Genomic DNA, 21,386 nt, shown 5'->3' on the forward strand with positions numbered 1-21,386 from the left:
CTGACACAGCTATGACTTTCATTTTAGCAATGTTGTTGTTTACCAGATAAAAGACTTGTGGCCAGACGAAGATAAAGATTTACAGTAAAGACAGATTCATATTAAGAAGAACCTCTAAAGGTTTACAGTGTGTTTTAAAATATACGTAGACATGAAAAAAAAAGGTTTTAAATAGACAAAGAGGAACTGGGTGTTGTAGCACACACCTTTAATCCCAGCACTCAGGAGACAGAGGCAAGCAGATCTCTGTGATTTGCAAAGTAAACCTGGTATGCAGAGTAAATTCCAGGACAGATAAGAGTTACACAGTGAAACCCTATGTCAAAAAATAAAAAAATAAAAAGTAAAAGAAACGGAGTAATAATAAAGCCACGTAAAGATGAAAAGCTCAGAGAGAATCTGGTTACTGTATGCTATTGTGTTGTCTCTACATTGTTTGACTGCTGAGAAAATAACAACAACTGATAAAGGAAATGCTGCTGGATTAATTCAATTTATATATGTTAACAATGCTTTGACTCCAACATTTAAGTCTAAGGACAAGTTACTGGGGAAAAGGATTTCTATTTTTGTTTCCACAGAAAATAAAAGGCTGTGGATTCCTTCCAGACTAATGTGGTTTGATCAAGCCAGGCCCCCTGAAACAGAGTCGCTGGTGATCCAACATTCAAAACAGCTTGGACAAAGCAGCCTCGCAGACTACAGCCAAGATTTCTGCAACTTCTTAGGATCCCCATGACAGCGCCCCTATCAGCAGGAAGTAGTTTGGAAAGAACGACGCCCAAATTCCCAAATATTGTTTATAAATGTTTGTTTTCATTTAAATGGACTTGGTTATAAATGGTTAATGATCACAACAAATATCCTTTTAAAGGTAAAAAGGGAATTATGGTATAGATATGAATATTTCATTTTGGAATGGATTTTCATTTATTGATAAAATTTAAGGCCAATGTTGTGATATGTATATTTCTCTTCTTGTTTATGTATTGTGTTTATATAGCTCATTTAAAAATGTAATGTATAATTTAGTACAGATTTTACATAGTTACCTATAATAGTCAAAACTTATAGCTAGGTGAGTTAGATTTTCAAGATACACAGAGATGTATTTGAGATAGGCATTCTTCAAACCTTTCAAAGACCTACAGAATATGGCATTTAAAATGGTTTAGGGTTTTCGTGACAGTGAGACATAATTGCTCTTGGCAATACCACCTGCACCAGAAAGGAAGATGGACATTGAAAAAACTCATTATGGAGTTTACTTCCAATATGGCAAGACTAGCCATTTGGACAAGATACTGCTCTTGTCTGGACTGTTTGACTTTATGCTGTATAAACTGGACATGCAGGACCCACAGAAAAGTGACTGCTGATTCAAGATGGACATTGCTACAGAGTTCCTGCTTCATGGAAGAGTCTGCGAGACAGTCTGCAGGACACAGAGAAAAGTGACTGATAAACTGCCAATACAAGAAGACAGTTTAAAGTTTCCTGCTTTGCTGAAGAGTCTGCCAGACACACTATGGCCTATGGGCTGAAGATGGAAGATTACACAAGAACTTCGGGTGACTGAAAAGGCAAGATGTCTCTGTCATTTCTAGAGCTTATATATTATCCTTCTGTGGTCTTTGAAGGAGTTGAAGACAGAAGTAATGATTATAGTTTTCCTTAGTTGGATTAAAGATAAGTTACATATAGGACTTTAGACTCACAAAGATGGAATATATGATGGAATAGTTTCTTAAATCTTGATAAATGTTAATGAACTAAATATTGTTAACTGTGATTCTTATTTGGTAACTGTTGTGTTATATATTTTGCTATGTTAAGGTTAAAACCCTTCTTTTTATTTAGACAGAAAAGAGGAGATGATGGGAGATGTCATTCTGTATATGTTTCTCATACTGGTTAATAATAAAGCACTATTGGCCAATAGGAAAGGAAGATAGGAGGGACTAGGAGACAAGAAGGAAATAGGAAGTAGGAGGCAGGAGTCAAGATGGAGAATCAGGAGAGAGCTGGACGCCAGCCGCCTCCCCGGTAAGAGAAGGCCATGTGAAAATACATAGATCAGCAGAAATGGGTTAATAATTAAAGGCAGAGCTAGCCGATAAGAAACAAGTAACTGGGCCAACAGTACTGTATCAAATACAGAGTCTCTGTGCATTATTTGGGGCTGGCGTGGCGGCGGAACAAGAGCAGGACAAGACCAGCGGTGGCGGGCGGAAAAACCATACTCGTTACAATTTCTAGCACAATTTCATTGTGATAGGCAAGATCATTTGCTGGAAGAGAGTCTGATATGTGTAAACTGTAGAAGGAATTCTAAGGTGATCCCAAGACTTTGTCCCTTAGTATGCCCACATCTCCCAGTTCAATCTGATACTAATCTAGGTATTGTTGTGCAGAGATTATGCTGATGAAATTAAGATCCCAAAGAATAAGCTACTGGAGAGGCACAATAGGGAAGGTTGTCAGGTGAATCAGAGCTAATCATAGGAGAAACTTTTCTCTGGTTGGTCACAGAAGTCAGTGATTACAGGGGAACTCAAGCACTGTCACGGGCTTGTAGATGTCCTAGGGGAGACATCTACATCCAGTCACCAGGGCCATGAAACTTCATTCTTATAACCCAAAGGAATACATGAATGCAATTAGAAGCAGATGGATCCCCCAAACCACAAGATGAAAATCCATTCTACAGAAAATTTTGATTACAGCTTTATCATGCATTGAACAGAGAACCTCAAGAATAGTGAGCAAATAAATACGAGTTATTTGAGATTCTAAATATGGCAATTTCATATGTAGCAACAGAAAACCAACATACATACTGAAGTATAAAAATAAAAACACTGCAGAGCAAAGTAGACATAATTCTCAATTGTTTTGCCTGTTTATAATCTCTTAAATACTGAAGTAACAAAAACCAGAACTAAGAACACTTAATTAACTCACTAATTCATAGGAATTTCCAACAAGCAATAAGTTCTTTCTGTGCTCCAGAACTTCCCACTCTAAATGCTTACTGTATATTAACTCATTCAGTCCTTCAAAATATCCAGTGCCCACTTTACAGATGGTTTGAATCTCCAGTATCCACAGAAAACTCTGCTTGCAAATGAATCAAATATTAGGATCAATTAAGAAAGACATACCCCGTCCATGATAATCAACCTATCTTAAAGTAGATACCCTAAAACAGCTTGAAATGAGAAAAATAGGCTTAAAGTAGACAAGTGTAAAGATATTTCCCCAAGCAAATACATATATATTAAGTACAAAGGAAAAGAGAGAGCATCCTAATCAATGGTAAAAGTGAACGTGATTGACATGACAAAAAAGAACAGAATAGTGTGAGATAAACTGAGTTCCTTTGCTCAGGACATTTCCATAATATTCCTGTCAAATGTACAGTCTGCACCCAATCAGGAGGAAACACGTGACAAATGCAAACCAAGTCTACAGATCAACTCGACTGTGGTCTTTAAAGGTCTCCAAATGATGAGACCTTAAAAACAAGAGCTGTTTTCAGATGAAAGTAAATTCAAGAGACTTGACAATTATATGCAACACGTAACTGAATGGGATTATTGTGCTCTGGAACATATTCACTGGGATAACTAACATATATGGAACCAAGTCTGAAGAGTACTTTATAGTGAAAAAAAAATAATTTTCTTTTGTTTGTAAAGTACATGTACAAACACACATGCATACATATATCTATACACCAGAGGACAAACTAAGTATCATTCTTCAGGTGCTGCCAACACTTCTTTATAAGATATGAAACTGGCCAAGCAGGCAAACTGGGTGACCAGAGGGCCCCAGGGATGTGCCTATCTCCCCAGCTCTGGGATTACAAGCATCTGCCATCAATTACAGCTTTTAGAGGTGGGGTAGGGTGGGGAGGCTGGGGATCAAATTCAAGTATTTAAAATTATAAGTCAAGTACTTTACCAAAAGAGCCATCTTGCCAGCTCTCCCTCACCCACAACTCAATTGTCTAATTTTAATTGTGGTATTATTTTGTTAGGTGAGTGTATCTCTGTATGGAACACACACACTGAAGTACTCAGAAATAGTACAGCAAACGCTCTCATGTAATGAGTTATTTTTCTAGGCTTGTAACTTTTCTATAAATTAAAACCTGTTTTCAAATTTGTAAGATAAAATTTAAAATTACTGAAATACTTTCATTATCTTATAAAATAATTACAGCAAATATCAACACCATCAAATACAGTAGTGAACTACATTTTATTAACAGCTGGTCATCTCTCCATCTTACCAATTACCCTTATTTTGATACCCTCTTAATCACTAAGCCACTAGCTCTTCCCGCTACCCAAAGGACAAAGAAAACAAGACAGCTTAAGCAGACACTAGTATTGCATTTTAAAAGACTACTTACATCTATCTAAACAATTCAGTCATCCCTGAATGATTTCTAATCATTCTAATTCTCATTTTGTTATTTTAGAGGAAAATATAAGAAATTTAAATGTAGGCATGTTTAAAAATATGCAAAATTAAGGTTAAGCAAATAAGCTATTCTGATTTGGCATTTAGATGAGTATAAAATAACCCCTTTAGCTGGCTTTTCTAACAATTATAATTACTATTTTTAGACTACCAAATGCAGTCTCGGAGAAAGCAAATCTAAATGAATATTCAAAACAGCACTTTATTTCTCCTGTCTTTGCTGCCCATATAGGCAGCCTCCTAAAGCAGATTTAAAAGCGCACACAGAAAAAAAAAGTTTGAAAAGAACTTTATGTAAATTAGTTGACATTTTCAAGAAATATGCTATTTATAAACTTTGAAATCAGTAACAGTGTGCATGTGGTGGAAAATAAGTGTCTTGATTCATTTATGTTCTAGATATGGAGAAAAAAAAAGAACACTTATGTTTTGTTCAATATTTTCTTCAAGGCATAAGGACATCTTACATTTGTTAGCATTATCAGTGATATAAAGTTTTAAAGCACACTTCAAGTTAACGAATATAGTATTCAGGAAAGTGGGATTGTTATTCTTAAAAATTAACCTTCAGACTTTGGGAGCACATTCCCCATGGAGGGATACTCCCCTAACCTAGAGGCAGGAGGGAGGGCCTAGTCCCTACTCCAAATGACTTGACAGATTTTGATGATCCCTCCTGGAAGGCATCACCCTCCCTGTGGAGTGGGGGTGGAGGGAGAAATGGGATGGAAGGGTGGTTGGGGGCATGGGAGGGAGGGGGAACTGGGATTGATATGTAAAATAATAAAAAAATAATAATAATAAAATAACCTTTAGGAAAGCACAAAGGAATTTTTAAAACTGCCATATTTAAGTACATATTTTCACTCTTTACTTTCTTTTCCTAATGTTTTTTTCCTTGATTTTTCCCTCTTGCATAGAGTCCCAGGGGTTCAGGAGCAGCAAACTGCAGGTTCTTTCCCCAGAAATGGCAGAGGAGGAGGATGTTCTCCACTCTCAGTACTGGGTTGCAAAAGCATAAGGTGCCACACACTTTACCCACCCAGTCATCTCCCTCAGACATTCTGACTCCTTTTTTCACAACTCCAAAACTAAGTAATGGAAAAAAAAGTTAAACATGATCATTTCCCAAACTTCTAGCAAAATATAAACAACTATTTTAGTGTTTTTACAAAGTTAAAGCTTTTTATATATAAAATCACTAATTCAAGATAACTGGCCACTGAAGAGCTATAATCAAAGCCTCTTATCTACTCAAATGGAAAGTTCCTAGGCCAGTCACTACACAAACACAACCTGGAAAAAGGTGTTACAAAACTTAGCAGTGAGATACTAACTGGCTTGTTATTACAGGTCCCTATTGCGGTAAATAAGGATCAGGATAAACAAATAGGCCGAATACATGTTTATTCAGGGAGAAATAACTTACAACCTAGACAGATGAACACCAGGAAATTCAACCCGATCCTCTCCTGTCCGAGTCCCAAAAGCTGTGGTGAGTCCACCTGGTTAAACCCTGCCCGTTGGGGAAGGTGGGGGAGGGGGGCGGCTTCTGCCGCCTGGGGGCAAAACCCAGGTAAATCCCACTTTTGACACCAGATATTGCGGTAAATAAGGATCAGGATAAACAAATAGGCTGAATAGATGTTTATTCAGGGAGAAATAACTTACAACCTAGACAGATGAACACCAGGAAATTCAACCCGATCCTCTCCTGTCCGAGTCACGCCAGAAAGAGAGCGCCTTCCTGGCCCCCTCCGACCTCCTTCCACAGGTTACTTCCGCCCATGGCTCCACCCCCAATGGGCGTGGTCAGTGTTACAGAAGGACTATCTCACTACAGGTCCCTGCTATTTTTCATTTGTATTTTAATAGATTTTTATAATTTCTGTTACTAGGGATTGATTCAGCAATTAAATGTACTTGCTTTTTTTGAGGACTGGAGTTTGAATACTAGCACCTACTTAAGGAGCCAGGTGTGGGTGTTACATACACCTATATCTCAGTAATGAGGAGGGTAGAGATATGAGGATCACTGGGACTTCCTCACTGCCAGCCCAGCAGAAAAATGTAAGCTCCCAGTTCTGTAAGAGGCCCTCCTTCCAAAGTGTAAAGTTATAGAGCAGGACACTAACAGCCTCCTCAAGCCTCTCTGTGCACAGCCCTGTACACGTACACAAACATAACACACACACACACACACACACACAAAAAAAAAAAAAACAATAAAAACATGTAATAATACAGGCAAATTTTCTCATTAGGTTTAGGATGTACTAACTCACAGACGTAAATCCTTTTAAGGCATACTAGCCTCAAAAAGCCTTATCCAATTTCTGAAATATTTTTTCAGCTTCTGGCTTGTCTCAAAATTTTCTAAATGAGAAAATATTAGGGGATATACACATACATGTGTGTGTGCATATATACAAAATGCTCACTTACCAGATGTCTGAGCTCTTTCAGATCTCGACAGACAGTGTAGAAAACTCCAAGGAGAATATTAATGTAGGCAGCATAAAAGTCAGCTGAATACTCTGGAGGATGATCGTGGGACAGGATTTTTTGAAGGTTCCCTGTTCATAGAACACAAACTAACTCAAGTGATCAGAACAGAAACATATTCATTACGTTCCAGAATTGTATAAATGCTTTTGAAAAACCAAACATTTAGGTCCAACAATAATTAAGGAAAGTAAATGGTTACCAGTTAGAAAAATGTAATTCTGTGATAGGATAATTTGTATTTCTTTTTCTTCACAGCACAAAACTTAACTCTGCAGGGACAGAAGTTTCTAGGCTTGGGACATCCCTGAACCTCAGTTTTGTATCTCTTCATCAAACAGTTCATATCTCTTCTTCTCAATCTTTTACAATGATCTGACGGTAGTAAATGCAGTAGTAAGAAAGAAAGCACGGTGCTTTCTTGAGTCCTGTGAGCCCTACAGGAAACTGTTACACCAGAAGAGATGACCATGGGACCCCATTGACAGTCAGCATTTAGAAGACAGTTCTGAACTTGGCGCTGGCATCTGCAAGAGAAGCAGCTCTGTGTGACAGATTTTAACCTCTAAGGTTTTGACACCAATTTCTGGAAGAAAGCTCCGACCGGATTGCCAAACAACTGTCAAACTGGACTATGCAATTAAAGTATTGGTTGTTGGATGGGAAACACACAAAACAAAGCACAGAGCATTTGTTATCAGAAGTGTTTTTGGTAGAAATAATCCAGAAAGAGGAGCAAAAGTGAAGCTAGAAACCTACAAATGTCTAAGAAGAATCACTAAATGATGACACCGATATGAAACACTGACACTCAGAGAGAAAAACTACAGACTCTTACCATTGGCAAAATAAAAATCAAAGATGAAAAGCTTACGTTTTAGTTTATGTTTTCGCCTATTAAAAATTTTCAACCAGGAAAAAAAGTGGGCAACACATATAAACTCCCAGCAATCTAGAAAATGATTTTCATTAATTAAAACGTAACTCATTAAATATGCTTTTTGCAATAATCACCACCTAATCTCAACCTGACCTTCTGTGAGATGTCTTGTAAAGATGACAAAGATACTTCTTTCATAGCTCAAACTCTTCATATACTACATGTTTAAGGTCTTAACTTCATCCCTCAACATGCTGAAACTAACACAAAGTACCATTAGCTGGGCATGGTGGCACATACCTTTAATCCCAGCACTTGGGAGTTGAAGGCAAGCAGATACCAGAGTTCAAGGACAGTCAGGTCTACAGAGTAAGTTCCAAAACAGCTACAGCTACACAGTGAAACTGTCTCAAAAATACCAAATAAATAAATAAAACAAGAAACGAGTATTTATTATTCAAAATTTCCTACATGAAGCAATAATTTATTCCTCGTTGTAATATTGTCTGACTTCATGGTGCAATCTACTACTCAGACACTTCACTGACAATGAGAATCTTAATGCCTAATCGAGTCTAACACACAATTTCAGGTATAAACTCAACTAGGATTTTTTGAATATGTCAATTTCCTTTTATTTAGGTTGTATTTAATTTAATATTTTAACCATGCCACTTGATCTCAATTAACTATTCACTCCTTTGTGACATCATTTAGATATAGCTACAGGATCAAATAATGAACAAACAATGAAAACACAGTAAAAGTTAAACAGCTGTATCAAGGGGCTATTTTAACTATAACAACTGACAAGAAGAAAGCATTTTCAAGGACTGGAGAGATGGCTCAGAGGTTAAGACTGTTCTTCCAGAGGTTCTGTGTTCAAGTCTCAGCAACCACATGGTCAGACAATTCCCAGCTCCCATGGCTTTATTAATTTATGTTACTTTTTAGTCAGAATGCAGAGACAATTATGAATATATGGGGCATTAAGTAGAATGCTAGGTTTTAGGGGAAAAACTGGACCCCTGGCTACAACTGGAAAGGAGGTGTCCTTGAAACCAAAACCATATCCCTAAAAATGACACACCTATCAAGCTAACATGACATGGTAGCATTAGCCTCTAATCTCTTTGTCCTGATTCCATGCTACACATAATTTGGTTTAGCAATCAATGTTTCAGTTTTAAATAGAAAATGTATGATTATAATGCTTATACTATAGTTAAAAAGTCCTAAAACTTAAACAGATGTAACATGGATTCATTTATCACACAGTTAACAGGTCTTTTTTCCTATATGACAAAATTAGAAAAATTGTTATATTTAATTTTTCTCCTGAAATACCATTCATGCTGCTTTATATCTAAAACAACAACAAAAAACAGATTCTACAAGTATATCATACTTTTACCTTCATGATGTAGAAAAAAACAATACAATCATATAATTTTCTTAACTTTGAAATAGCTTTTCAATATTTAAAACTAAAACAGGACACAAAGTCAGTTCACTGGTGACACAAATCTGAAGCAACTGTTTAATGAAATCCTTTGATTAAACCTTTCTTTCCTATTCTTTCCTTATTGTATTATTTGTGTGGATGAACAGATATTAAAAATAAGGCTTTTACCTATTTTGAGTTCTTTTAAATTAAAAAAAAAAAAAAACGTTAATTAGCTAAAGCAGGAGGTGTTACTTGGCTTCTGTTCTTGTGAAAACAGGCAACAATGTGTTGTTCTTGGCAATGAATATTTATAGCTCATTAGCTGAGAGGGACAGTGTTAATAAGGCCAAGATCATGGGATGCCATTTTCTCATAGCCTGCTACAGAACCTTATGCTTCACAGTTAAAATCTTTGAATCAGACTTACCAACTTTGTACAGTGATAGCTCAAAATGTATTAATCTATAAGGCTATTAAACAATACAAAAGTTCTGTATTCTTCAAAAGAAAAAATATTAGGACCTACACAGTTTAAGATTAAATAAGCCCCAAGAATTATAGACCTAGATCAAAGGATCATCAGCCTATAATTCACACCATCAGAGGAACTAGGATACAAGGTGTATTCTAAATGATTCATATAAAGTCCCTCACAGAACCAAGAAGGGACAAGTCCCCCAGAGCACAGGGAAAGTGGGGGGGGGGGGGCAGCGAATGGAGAGAGAAGTAGGAGAAAATGAGGGTGAGGAGAGGAAAACACGTGTGACCAGGAAGATTGAGCCAGGTTAGGAATGGAAGACGGGAGGGAGGGAGGGAGGGAAGGAGGGAGGGAGGAAGGTAAGGAGGGAGGGAGGGAGGAAGAGGGAACTGGGATCGGCATGTAAAATAATAAATTAAATTTAAAAAAAAAAAATGCTTTGACTCCAAAATTTAAATTCAAGGACAAGTTACTGGGGAAAAGGATTTCTATTTTTGTTTCCACAGAAAATGAAAAGCTGTGGATTCCTTCCAGACTAATGTGGATTGATCAAGCCAGACTGCCTGAAACAGAGTACCAGGTGATCCTACATTCAAAACAGCTAGACAAAGCAGCCTTACCTACAGCCAGGATTTCTGCATCTTCTTAGAATCCCCCATGACAGCGCCCCTTACCAGCAGGAAGTAGTTTAGAAAGAAAAACACCCAAATTCCCAAATATTGTCTATAAATGTTTGTTTTCATTTAAATGGACTTGGTTATATAAAATAAATAAATAAATAAATAAAAAGGAAAAGAAATAAGCCCCAAGGAAATAAACAAAAGAACTAGAGGTCGAGGTCGGCACAGTAAAAGTTACAGCAATGTCAAATAAAATCTGTAGACTCAAGATAAATGCTACTTGATCCACATATATGATAAAGACGGCTCTACAATTCTAACATGTTGTCAGTCTAGTATGATTCTTATTTGTGTGGATGTCATAATCACACACTAATGAATTAAAGTTGATGAAAGTATACCATTAGCAAACACATGAGGCCTGTTCATTTAGTGATTATGAGAATAGATCCTTCACAGTTTCAAAATAAAATTTCTGTAAAATGCAGCAATACAAGCATCTTGAGACTGGCAACAAACTTAAACAATTGGAGATAGCAAAATATTTTAGTCTAAACATGGTATAGTTTAACATTTTGAACAAAAGACAAGATTATTTGTTCAAACAATTATAACTTACCTATGCTATAATCAGGGAAATATAAGACAAATGGTTCAAAGCATCCAGTATTTGGACGAAACTTTTCCCAAATAATCTCACTGAGAAAAATAACAGTTACATTTCTGTCAGTCTGTAAAGAAAAGGAAAGGAACTTAGTGCTTAAGAATCTGAGGGCAGTAATTCCCTTAGGATTTATCTTCAACTAAATTCAGCAAAGCTTAATATACACAACAAGTCACTTGCATATTAATAAACCATATTGAGAAAAACTAATCAGAGAGCTCAACCACTTGCAAATTTTCATATATAGTTGCTTGGAATTTCCAAAAAAAAAAAAAAACCTCTGTAAGTTAGTCAACATTTCAGTTTTATGAACACTAGGACAGACACACAAGAACACAGAGCAAGGAAAGAGATACCTTAATAGAGGGAGCCATTATAGGTTTAAAGAGAAATCTGGCACTAGGAAAATGTCCAAGAGAAATACTAGGATGACCCCAACTAACAATCTATGCAATAGTGGAGAGGTTACTAACTTAAATGCCCTTCCCCTATAATGAGATTGATGACTACCTTATATGCCATCCTAAAGCCTTCATTCTGTAGGTGATGGAAGCAGAAGCAGAGACCCATAGCTAAGCACTGAGCAGAACTCCTAGAATCCAGTTGTAGAGAGGGAGGAGTAATGAGCAAAGGGGTCAAGACCAAACTGGGAAAACCCACAGAAACAACTGACCTGAGCAAGAGGAAGCTCACAGAACCACCAAAGGACCGAACCTGGGCCCCTGAACATGGGTGTCAGTTAGGAGGCCTGAGCAGTCTATGGGGCCTCTGGAAGTGAAACCAGTATTTATCCCTAGTGTATAATGGACTTTGGAAGCCCATTCCCCAAGGAAGAAAACTCTCTCAGCCTAGATACATGAGGGAGGCCTAGGCCCTGCCCCAAATGACTTGACAGACTTTGATGATCCCCCATGGAAGACCTCACCCTCCCTGGGGAGTGGATGGGGGATGGAATGGGGTGGGCGGGGGGGTCGGTGGAAGGCATGGGAGGAAGGGAGGGAGAGGGAAAAGGGATTGGTATATAAGATGAGATTGTTTCTAAATATATATACATATATATTTTTATATATACATATATATAATTTATATATATACATTATATACATACATATATATGTATATATATATTTAAATACACACACACACACACACCACACCACACACACACACACCTGCTTGGAAAAATTAAGACAAAATCCTTGTAAGAATTTTTTAAAATCTTGATAGGCTTTTGCTCTATCAACAAAAAAAAATTTTGGCATTTCCCATCAATAAAACAGTTACAGCAATTCAGAGAAAAGGAAACATGGAGTTGGATAAAAGTGGATCTGCTATATTGTATAACTTCTTATTATTAAGAAATATTTAAGTTTTCTGTTTGTTTTCAAATTATTGAGAAACACTAATAATGGCCACTATATACTAAAAACAAATAACTATAACTAATACTATCCTCCTAAATCATCAATACTAAATAAAAGAGGTATGTTTTGAACTATAATGAAAAATTACACTTAGTATATCAAAAGGAGTAATAAAAGTTGAATGTGTCCACTATTCTTTAAAAGACTGGTCACAAATGCCTGTGCATGCCAGCTAGAATTCATCTTCACACTCTTTAATTTTCCACACAGGTTTTCATTTTCCTATATTCTTTTTGGCTAGCAATGAGATGTGGCACCTATATATAAGCATTCCCATCTATAAGCATTCTTAGGCCCCAATTTCTCTAATTCTTGGGCTCTCTTCCAGCCCTGGGATTGTTTTTCTCCAGGCTAACTTCTCTCGCCCCAGGATCCATCTTTACAGGTAATGGCTCCTCACTGACAGCTGTTAAAGGTTGCATGGCTGCATAAGGACTGTGCATGCAGAAACCAAATGCAAGGCTCGGCCAACAGCAGCTCCATGACTCCAGTTTCAATGGCCCTAACTGCTGAGACTCGTTCTAAACTCTCCTGTTCCCTATATAAGCAAGCATCACCTGCCTGTTCTCTTTCTCTCTCCATTTCTACTCCCGATCCATTAATACCTACCCCTCCCTTTACAATAAACTCCATGTGGGTTTGTTGAGTTTGGTGGATCATGTTTCATCCCAAAGCTGAAGCAAAGAACAACATTAATTACTGTCAAGGTCACCTCAACACCATTACCACGTATATGGAGAAAAACATGAAGGGTAAGAATAAAGTAGTATGGGAAACAAAGAGTGAAGCCATTGAAGAATCACACAATCACCAACAAAAACAAAAACAAAACAAAAAGGAAAGGAGAACTGAAAATAGACAAGTACTTTGTAACAGTAGTAAACCCCAAGAGTTAGCTACAGATCTCAATACCTCCTTACTGTACTGCTACCTATAGCCCTCTACCCCTAATTCCTATTAAATGTGATCCATGAGAGTCCACCTTTGGGATACAATGAATTCAGTGGCACTTGGGAAATCTCTTAAACTTTCAGCACTGTATTGTTTGACTTAGAAATATCCCCAATAGGCTCATGAATATGAACCATCAGTCCCCAGCTGTTTTGAAGTTGGAAAGGTTATTGAACCTTCAGGGGACAGGGCCTTACTGAAGGAAGGAAGTATGTCACTGGGGCAAGCTTTAATGCCCCACTCCTGTTTCTTTCTGTTTCTCTCCCCGCACCTGCATAGGGAAGAAATGTAATTAGTGGCTTCCTAACTGCTAGCCTGGTCTCATACTCCTGCTGCTATGCCTTCCCCATGAGGGACAGTATTCCTTCTGGAACTGCAAGGCAAAATAAACCCATTCTCCCCAAGGTTACTGTTCTATCACAGCAGAAGAAGAGTAACTAATGTAAGCAATTCCTCATATTGAACAGATAGTGCATTTATCTTTCAAAGGGAAAGATTCTGCTCTGGCTCGCAGTACAGTGTTTCTTAATACTTTAATACAAATAAACATTCAGCTAGAAAGTATAATCTGTTTATTTTCAAACCACTGATAAAATAATAAAATCAAAATAAACATATAAATCAACCACAAAATCAACCAAGTTTAAATTACTCTTAGCTGAAGAGGACAAATGGTACTACTGTTCTGCTTAGCCAGCTCTTTGCTTTTAGTGAGTAAAACCCGAATGGGATATGCATAATTATCCTGAACCCAGCATTCCTGTATGGATACTTGTGAGGACTGAATTCTCTCAACTTTCTTTCTTCGTATTATTCAAACTATTGTGCTTTTCCCTATGATAATTACTCTCTTATCTGATAATACGCATAGTAAATCTTTTCTACTATTTTTTTTTGCACTGCCATGACAATTGCAGTTGTTTTAAAACAGTTCAATGAGATCACAATAGTAGAGTGAAGAGTTTCATGCTGACACAGAGTAACTAGCAGACATCAAACCAGATGATCAGAATAACTACATCATGACTTCTGTAGATTGAAATGAAAGAATATTTAAGAATTACTATAGAACTCAATGTCTATCTATCCCTCTCCCATTAATGACTAAACAATTCTTTAATAGCAAATTTCTTTATAATTGAAAGCTAAAATAATTTATCAAGTCATAAATTAATATTACTATGAGAAAAGATTGAACTTCAATCATGACAAAGAAACATGACAATACATTATATTGGGTGGGGGACATATCTTCTGGTCTACTGAGGGAAAACAACTCTCATATATTACTTACCAATTCTTGTAACCTAAGAAACCCAGGCAAAAGATTTGCTTCCATATCTCTTAGATATTCAGCTTTATCTAGAACCTTTAAAAAGAGACATCTACATGAAAATCAATTCATAATGTATTTTATAAAATATGACACACAGTAAGATTTTTAAACTTTCAATTCTACAAAGAAAAAAATGTAAATTTTTAAAGTAATTTAAATTGAGTTTCAAAAGGCCATTTACATTTGTAAAAAGATACTTCAAATAGATTAAGCTAAAAAAAAGATTACTAGTAACATTTTAATCCAAATAGCCAAAGAGAAAACACATCATTTCTACTTTTAAAAAGCTAATTTCTAATCATACTATCCAAAACAAACAAGGTGTGAAGAACTCTGACTCCATTTTCTCACTTTAAAAAATTAGAAGTCATTATTACCCAAGAAAGACAGAAGTATATTCTAACATTCCTCACACAGAACTTTTCCTGATTGAACTTGATAACTTCACATACAGTTTTTAAACTGCTGAATAACTCAAAGATTAAGTAACATATTTCTGAATTACAAAAGCACCTTCCACAGAGCACAATACAAAATAAGACTGGAAATAAATATATGGAAGTGGATCTGTTGCAACCAGTTTTCAAATTACTTACAATATATACAGTCTGATCCTTAAGATTTTCAGTACTGGTCATTTGCTTAAACAATCGAACAAAGTCATTAAATGTTTCACAGGTTATTTCTGTAGGACATTCTGCCTCTGAAGAACTAAGATGACTCAACTTGTTTAGGATCTGTTCCAAAAGTAGCCTCAAAGTAAAGCATTCAACACAGTTCACAAAGACATGTGGGAGCTGAAAAACAAAACCAAACAGGGTAAACAAAAACATATACAGTATTCTGTTGGATAGTCCCTAATTACCTCTGTGAATCTACACCCTGCTGTTCTCCCATCCACCCTGTGCCCCAGGAACCTGGCAAACATAAATTACATCATCAGGCCCTGGCTGGGGAAGTCAATAGGTAGCCACAGTGAGGGACTGAAGCAGAGTTGAAGGAAGAAGTTCAATATTTCTTTCCTTGACACTGCAATCTGGCAGTGTCTACATTCTGCTAGAAAAGACCAGTGCTCTAGTTGGGAACACCTTTTTTAAGGCTACTGGTCTTGCTGGGTTCTGGCAACAGTGATTCTCTAAGGTTCCTCAAGGTCTCCGGGTGGGGCGCGCACATATGTGCCTGCGTGCATGCGTGTGTGTTTTAAAGGCCATGATGACAGTCTTCTTGATTCCCTTAAAACTTCCTCAGCATTTGTAAATAGTCCCTTCCTTAAACTTCTGTGATTTCAGTTTCTCATGTTTCCCTCCAGAACCCAAAGTAAGCTTGTATTTTCCTCTTTAAGTATTGTAATAAAGAAATCAAATACCTTTGAATGTTAAAACTCCTAGTGGGAATTTTATTTACTAGAGAATTTGTTTACTAGAGAGGTGCCACCAATATTTCCTTAGGTAGAGCCCTCATAATGTCTGCTAAGAATAAGTATCTTGCTTATTTTTGTATTATTCTTGACTCAAATTACAGCATCTTTTTCTAAGCAAGTATTTGGGATCTATAACAGAAGCAGTAACAGTCCTAGCTAACACTAACCAAGTCACTGCAAAAATAATAAAATGTTAAAAACATAACACATTCCTTAAATATAAAACTTCCTTCCTGGATTTTCATGCTTTTACTTAACATGTATTTCCCAAGCTTTCAAATACAAATTGGTGACCAAAAAAAGACCTTGTATATTCAGAATCTGAAGTCAGATATGAAACTCAGGCATCTTTATGCTTAAAGTGTCAGTTGATCTCTGGGACCAAAGACTAATATCTACAACTTAAATTGATCAAAGCACTGTGCTTGTGGGGATGAAATATATTTAAAAAAAAAAAAAAAAAGAAAAAAGAAAGAAAAAAAGATCACAACCTGGAGATGCAAAAAAACAAAACAAAAAAAAAAAAAAAAAAAAAAAACAAAAACAAAAAAGTACAGCTAAGAAGGCTATATAGTATGATACAATAAAGGTTAAAAAGTGTTGAAGCCATGCATTTTAACGTAACACTGGAAGTCAGAAAGCACTTCCCAGAGAAGTAGAAAAAAACATGGCTAAATAAGCATTTGTCAATCAACAAGATATTAGAAGGAGAGCAAATGAGTAGAGGAAAGCCATTCCAAGAAGCTGGAGCAACACAGGCCAAAGTTTGAAACAGAGCAGCAATCATGTGCATTTCTGCAGGCTATCTTAAACACTATTCTTGGAGCTAAAGCATGACAAGTTAGCAAACCAAAGCTTACTTATGACCTGCACATCTGTTTCTCTGTGCTCAGTTGCTGAAGGCCATAGCCATGCCCATTTAAATTGGTTTTGCTTACTGCTGGCTTAGGAAATAAACAGATGTATGGTAATATCCATTTATAGCATCTAAATTTTAGTAACTTCTTATAATACTATAGTGGAATACGCTTTTCATGTGTTAATATTTACTTATTGTGACAATTCCAAAGGTTGCCTCTACTTGCCCCAGTTTACAGACAGGGAAGGTTCTATGCAGAAATATTTGGAAAAAAACAGTGTTAAGTGAAAATGAAATAGCAATAGCCATAAGTAAATATAGATGAAGTGCTGTCTTTACTATGGAATGTATTTACTGGATTGGTTTAAGGATGAGAACAGTTTTTTTTTTTTTTTTAAAGCAAATTCAGTTAAATGTATTAATGGTGAAAATTATTCAGATAAGAAATATGAAAAGAACAGGATGAAAGTATGTACAGTTTTACATGTGTGAAAAATAAGAATTATAAGAATTAATATTACAAATAGAAAGTGAAAAAGAAACATTTTATAATGTTAAAAAGCAAATTTTAATATTTTTAAAAGAAGCCATTACTTGTGTGTCCAACTACTGGGCAACAAAAGAGAACATTTTTTTAGCTTAACTTAAAACTTTCTAATGTCAGGGTTCAAGTTACGTAATAACTAATAGCTTTTGAAGTTTATACGCAAGATTTGGGCAGAAATGCTTTATGTAGATAATAATACTACAGACAAAGGAAAATTGGAGTAAGTCATCTAAACTCATTCCCTGTTTAACACTGTAGGAATAATGGTCCTTTAGCATCAGGTTCAGGGTTATGCTTACCTCTAAAGTTTTCAATAAAGTCTGCATAACATAGGTCTTCCCACTGGCAGTATGTCCATAAATAAAGATAGATGGAAAGCTGAAATGATGTCTCTAGGAAAGAAAAGATTAGTTTCTGTCTGTATGAAACCAGAAATGAACATTTACCAACTTTTAAGAAAGGTTTACAGGTATAATACTAAATCCAAGTTATTTCAGGGGTGCACACAGGTAAATTCTTAATATTCTCAACTTAAATTCAACTCAAAGTACATTCCCTTTGAAATTATCTTGTAAAATTACACTTTGCCAGTATATGCTATATATTATATATCCATACTTTTATTATTACATGGGTTTCCACTTACAAGCTCTTGTATTCTTGACTTTCTAAGAGATTTAAGGGCGTTTCCAAGGGTAATTTGGTCTATACTACATTTTTAATATTTTTCAAAGAATCTAATTCTTTTTCAAAGAACCTAATGAAACTATAGGCTACAATTTTATTATACATTTTATAGATGTATAACAAACAATGCAACACAAGAGATATTTTTGAGGTCTTATTCCTAAGAAATCTTCTATATTTCTGAATTATGCATAATCTTTTACCTTAGCATAAGTGTACATCTTTTATTAAATCAAACATTGATGAAATCTACATAGCAATATTGGATACAGAGTTATAGTTCTGTGGTACATCAGTTGCTTAGAATATGCAAGGTCCTAGATTTGATCCCTAGCACTATGAAAAAGTTAAATCAAAATGCATATGCACAGGTAGTTTTGTAATCAGAAGCAAGCTATCAAAGGTATTATTGGCCTATCCAATAATAGCATATGCTTTATTTATTGCATGAACAACAATGTTTATGAGATAGCCATTAAATGCTGAAAACTATAAGATACTGAACAGCACAGACATCAGTTAAAGGCAGGTTAGACTCTGAAGGGTTAAAATCTACTGGGGAGACATGAATTTTAAAAATTATTTCAGATATCATTTAACAAGCAAAAAGAAAGCTTATGACCGCATTCAAGAGGTTTTTTTTTTTTTTTCAAAGCTAGATGAAATCTGCTTTGGAATCCTACCACACTTGTTTACATCTCCTATTTGGTGCCTAATACAATATTCCTTGCCCTAACAGGGTTCTATCACTGTGGTAATAGCATGAATAAAAGCAACTTGGAGAGGAAAGGGTTTATTTCAGCCTACAGTTATAGTTCACCATGAAGGGAAGTCAGGACAGGAATTCAAGGAAGGAACCTGGGAGGAGCTGATGCAGAGGTCATGGAGGAAGGCTGCTGACTGGCTCGCTCCCCATCTCTTGCTCATTATGATTTACCACCCAGACCACTTTCTCCATGGGGCTGGGCCCTCCCACATCAATCATTATCAATGCTCTACAATCTGTTGGAGACATTTTTTCAACTGAGATTCTCTCTTCCTAGATGACAACAGTAATCAGCAGAGTCCCCTTTTATAATGACTTTTATATTGTTATCTAAAGTTAAAAAGAACCCTTACACTGTTACTTTTCACGTTCATAAACCTCACCAGCATCTGTAACAAGCCAGAATCTGGCTGGCAAGGTGCCTTCCACAGAGGGGGTGCACAGAAAATATACACTTGCTAAATAAATGATGTTCTAAGAAACACAGCTGAGTTTTGGGGGGAGGGGTAGTCATTTGCTATTGTGGCTCTTGTATTTTCAACATGCCAACTTCCCAAAAAAAACAAAAAAAAAAAAAAAAAAGAAAGAAAAAAAAAACCGCTATTTTTGTTAAACATAATTTGAAACAAGAGCAAGGGTGAAAACCTTTTCTGTGATCCACTACTAAATCAGCACTACCCACCACTATGTGTTACAAGTCTCCTCTTTCTGGGTACTTTTGGTTGGAGTAATCTGGGTTAATCAACTCCAATGACGGAATGTATACAGCACAACCACATACATATTCCTGTTACATGTGTAACTCTTAACTGAAAGGACTACAACTACAAAAGTAGATAAATCTGACCTGTCTTAACTAATGTGACCACTTTTAGATGGAGGTACTTCACTCATATTTCACTGGTCACCTTACACTCACATCCAACACTCAGCTGGATAAAAGTGCATTTTTTAAAAAGCAAACTAAATGGTTATTTGTATTCACTCACCTTCCAGGTAAGATTTAAGTGTAATTAATTCTAACTAATGAGTACAATGCAAAAGGCAGTAAGAGGTTCCCCGCCTATGAAAAGGAATCTTTAGCTGTATTCCTTTCAGAGGATCTCTTCCCTCTAAAGCATTTCATCTGCTAGTCAGGGAGAGAATTCCAGATGAAACCTCTCTTGGCTTTTATAATTCTGGCAAAGCTGCAGAATTTTAAAGGCTAAAACACAGCGTTATCCTAAGAGCCACCCATCTCTCTGCATTTAACTTAATCTGCACCTCGCTGCAACAGGTGAACTTGCATTTAATAAACACTTTGCAAACAGATTTCTTATATAAACCCTGGTCAGCAGCAACTTGCAGAAGCTAATTCGGGCGTCACATTTTTCTCCAAAGTGTGGCCCGAGTAAAAGGACCACCTCCTAGGTAATGCCCTGTAGGGCAGGCCACCCCTTCCTGAAATGGACGGCGGAGTTTCTTTGGGTAAATGTGGGACAGGCCTACAGCACTTCCGTCTTAACATAAGATGGTGGTCTACCTCCTCGCCATTCAAACACTACTCTCCCAACAGACCACGGACGCGTTAGCCTCTGGAATTTGGGAAACATTCTGACCACAGTACCTCTCCAAACAGGGACTGCAAGGTGGACACTTGGGCCTCTCGACAGAGCACCATGCTCTCCAACTGAGACATTTTGGCGGTCACCACCCGAAGCTGCAGCGCAGTTGGCAGACAGGAAGCCCACAATCTACGGCTCGGGGGATTTCACGCTCTCCAACTACGAGATCTACTCCCGGAAGCGCGGAACCTAGGCTGTGGGCGGGGCGGCGCGATACAGTGATGTCACGGCCCGCGCAGCGAGCGCCGCTCTAGCCTCCCAGCGCCAGTTCTCAGTGGTCCGTGCCCTGCGCGTGCTCGGAACAAAGCCGGCCAGCTTCCGCTCTCCACCCTAGGGGGAATCGGTGACAAGCCCAAAGCGGTCTAGGCGCGTGTCACAACCCACCTTACAGGGCTTCGGTTCCCGCCAGAAAGCCGCAAACGTCAAAGTACCGAAAGGAGGTGGCACCCTGGGGAGAAGGTGGGAACTGGGTGACATTCGGCGCAAAAGGAACTCTGGGATTTAATAAATTTCGAGTAATTGTTTTTGCAAGCATTTGAGTCTTGGTTAATCAAATTAAATTGAAAAACAAATTTAGTTAAATTTTCCACTGAAACAGGCAGATGGACTTTTTTCATGTAATTTCTTTTTTAAATGGACAACTTATTTGACAGGGTAATTTAACACATTAGAAGATACTGTATTTAGTTTTACTAACAAATATA

The 21,386-nt window shown here is 36.9% G+C and overlaps 1 protein-coding gene across 2 annotated transcripts in view; it reads right to left on the reverse strand.

Moving 5' to 3' along the window:
• The window catches only part of Orc5 (origin recognition complex subunit 5), a 72,811-nt gene extending 52,002 nt beyond the window's left edge, over window positions 1-20,809 (reverse strand). Inside the window, exons 1-6 of one of the 2 annotated variants that reach the window (XM_051174813.1) lie at window positions 20,685-20,809; window positions 17,925-18,017; window positions 15,396-15,596; window positions 14,758-14,832; window positions 11,044-11,155; window positions 6,940-7,070 (exon numbers count right to left, since the gene is read on the reverse strand). In XM_051174813.1, the coding sequence (XP_051030770.1) occupies window positions 6,940-7,070; window positions 11,044-11,155; window positions 14,758-14,832; window positions 15,396-15,596; window positions 17,925-18,017; window positions 20,685-20,756 (684 nt within the window). In that variant the 5' untranslated portion in view covers window positions 20,757-20,809. Of the gene's footprint in view, window positions 1-6,939; window positions 7,071-11,043; window positions 11,156-14,757; window positions 14,833-15,395; window positions 15,597-17,924; window positions 18,018-20,600 lie in introns of both variants that reach the window. The other variant, XM_051174814.1, reaches the window with a different exon arrangement.
• Window positions 20,810-21,386: the final 577 nt, after the last annotated feature.

The sequence above is a fragment of the Phodopus roborovskii genome, unplaced genomic scaffold (assembly GCF_943737965.1).
Source record: "Phodopus roborovskii unplaced genomic scaffold, PHOROB, whole genome shotgun sequence".
In the NCBI taxonomy this organism is placed as follows: domain Eukaryota; kingdom Metazoa; phylum Chordata; class Mammalia; order Rodentia; family Cricetidae; genus Phodopus; species Phodopus roborovskii.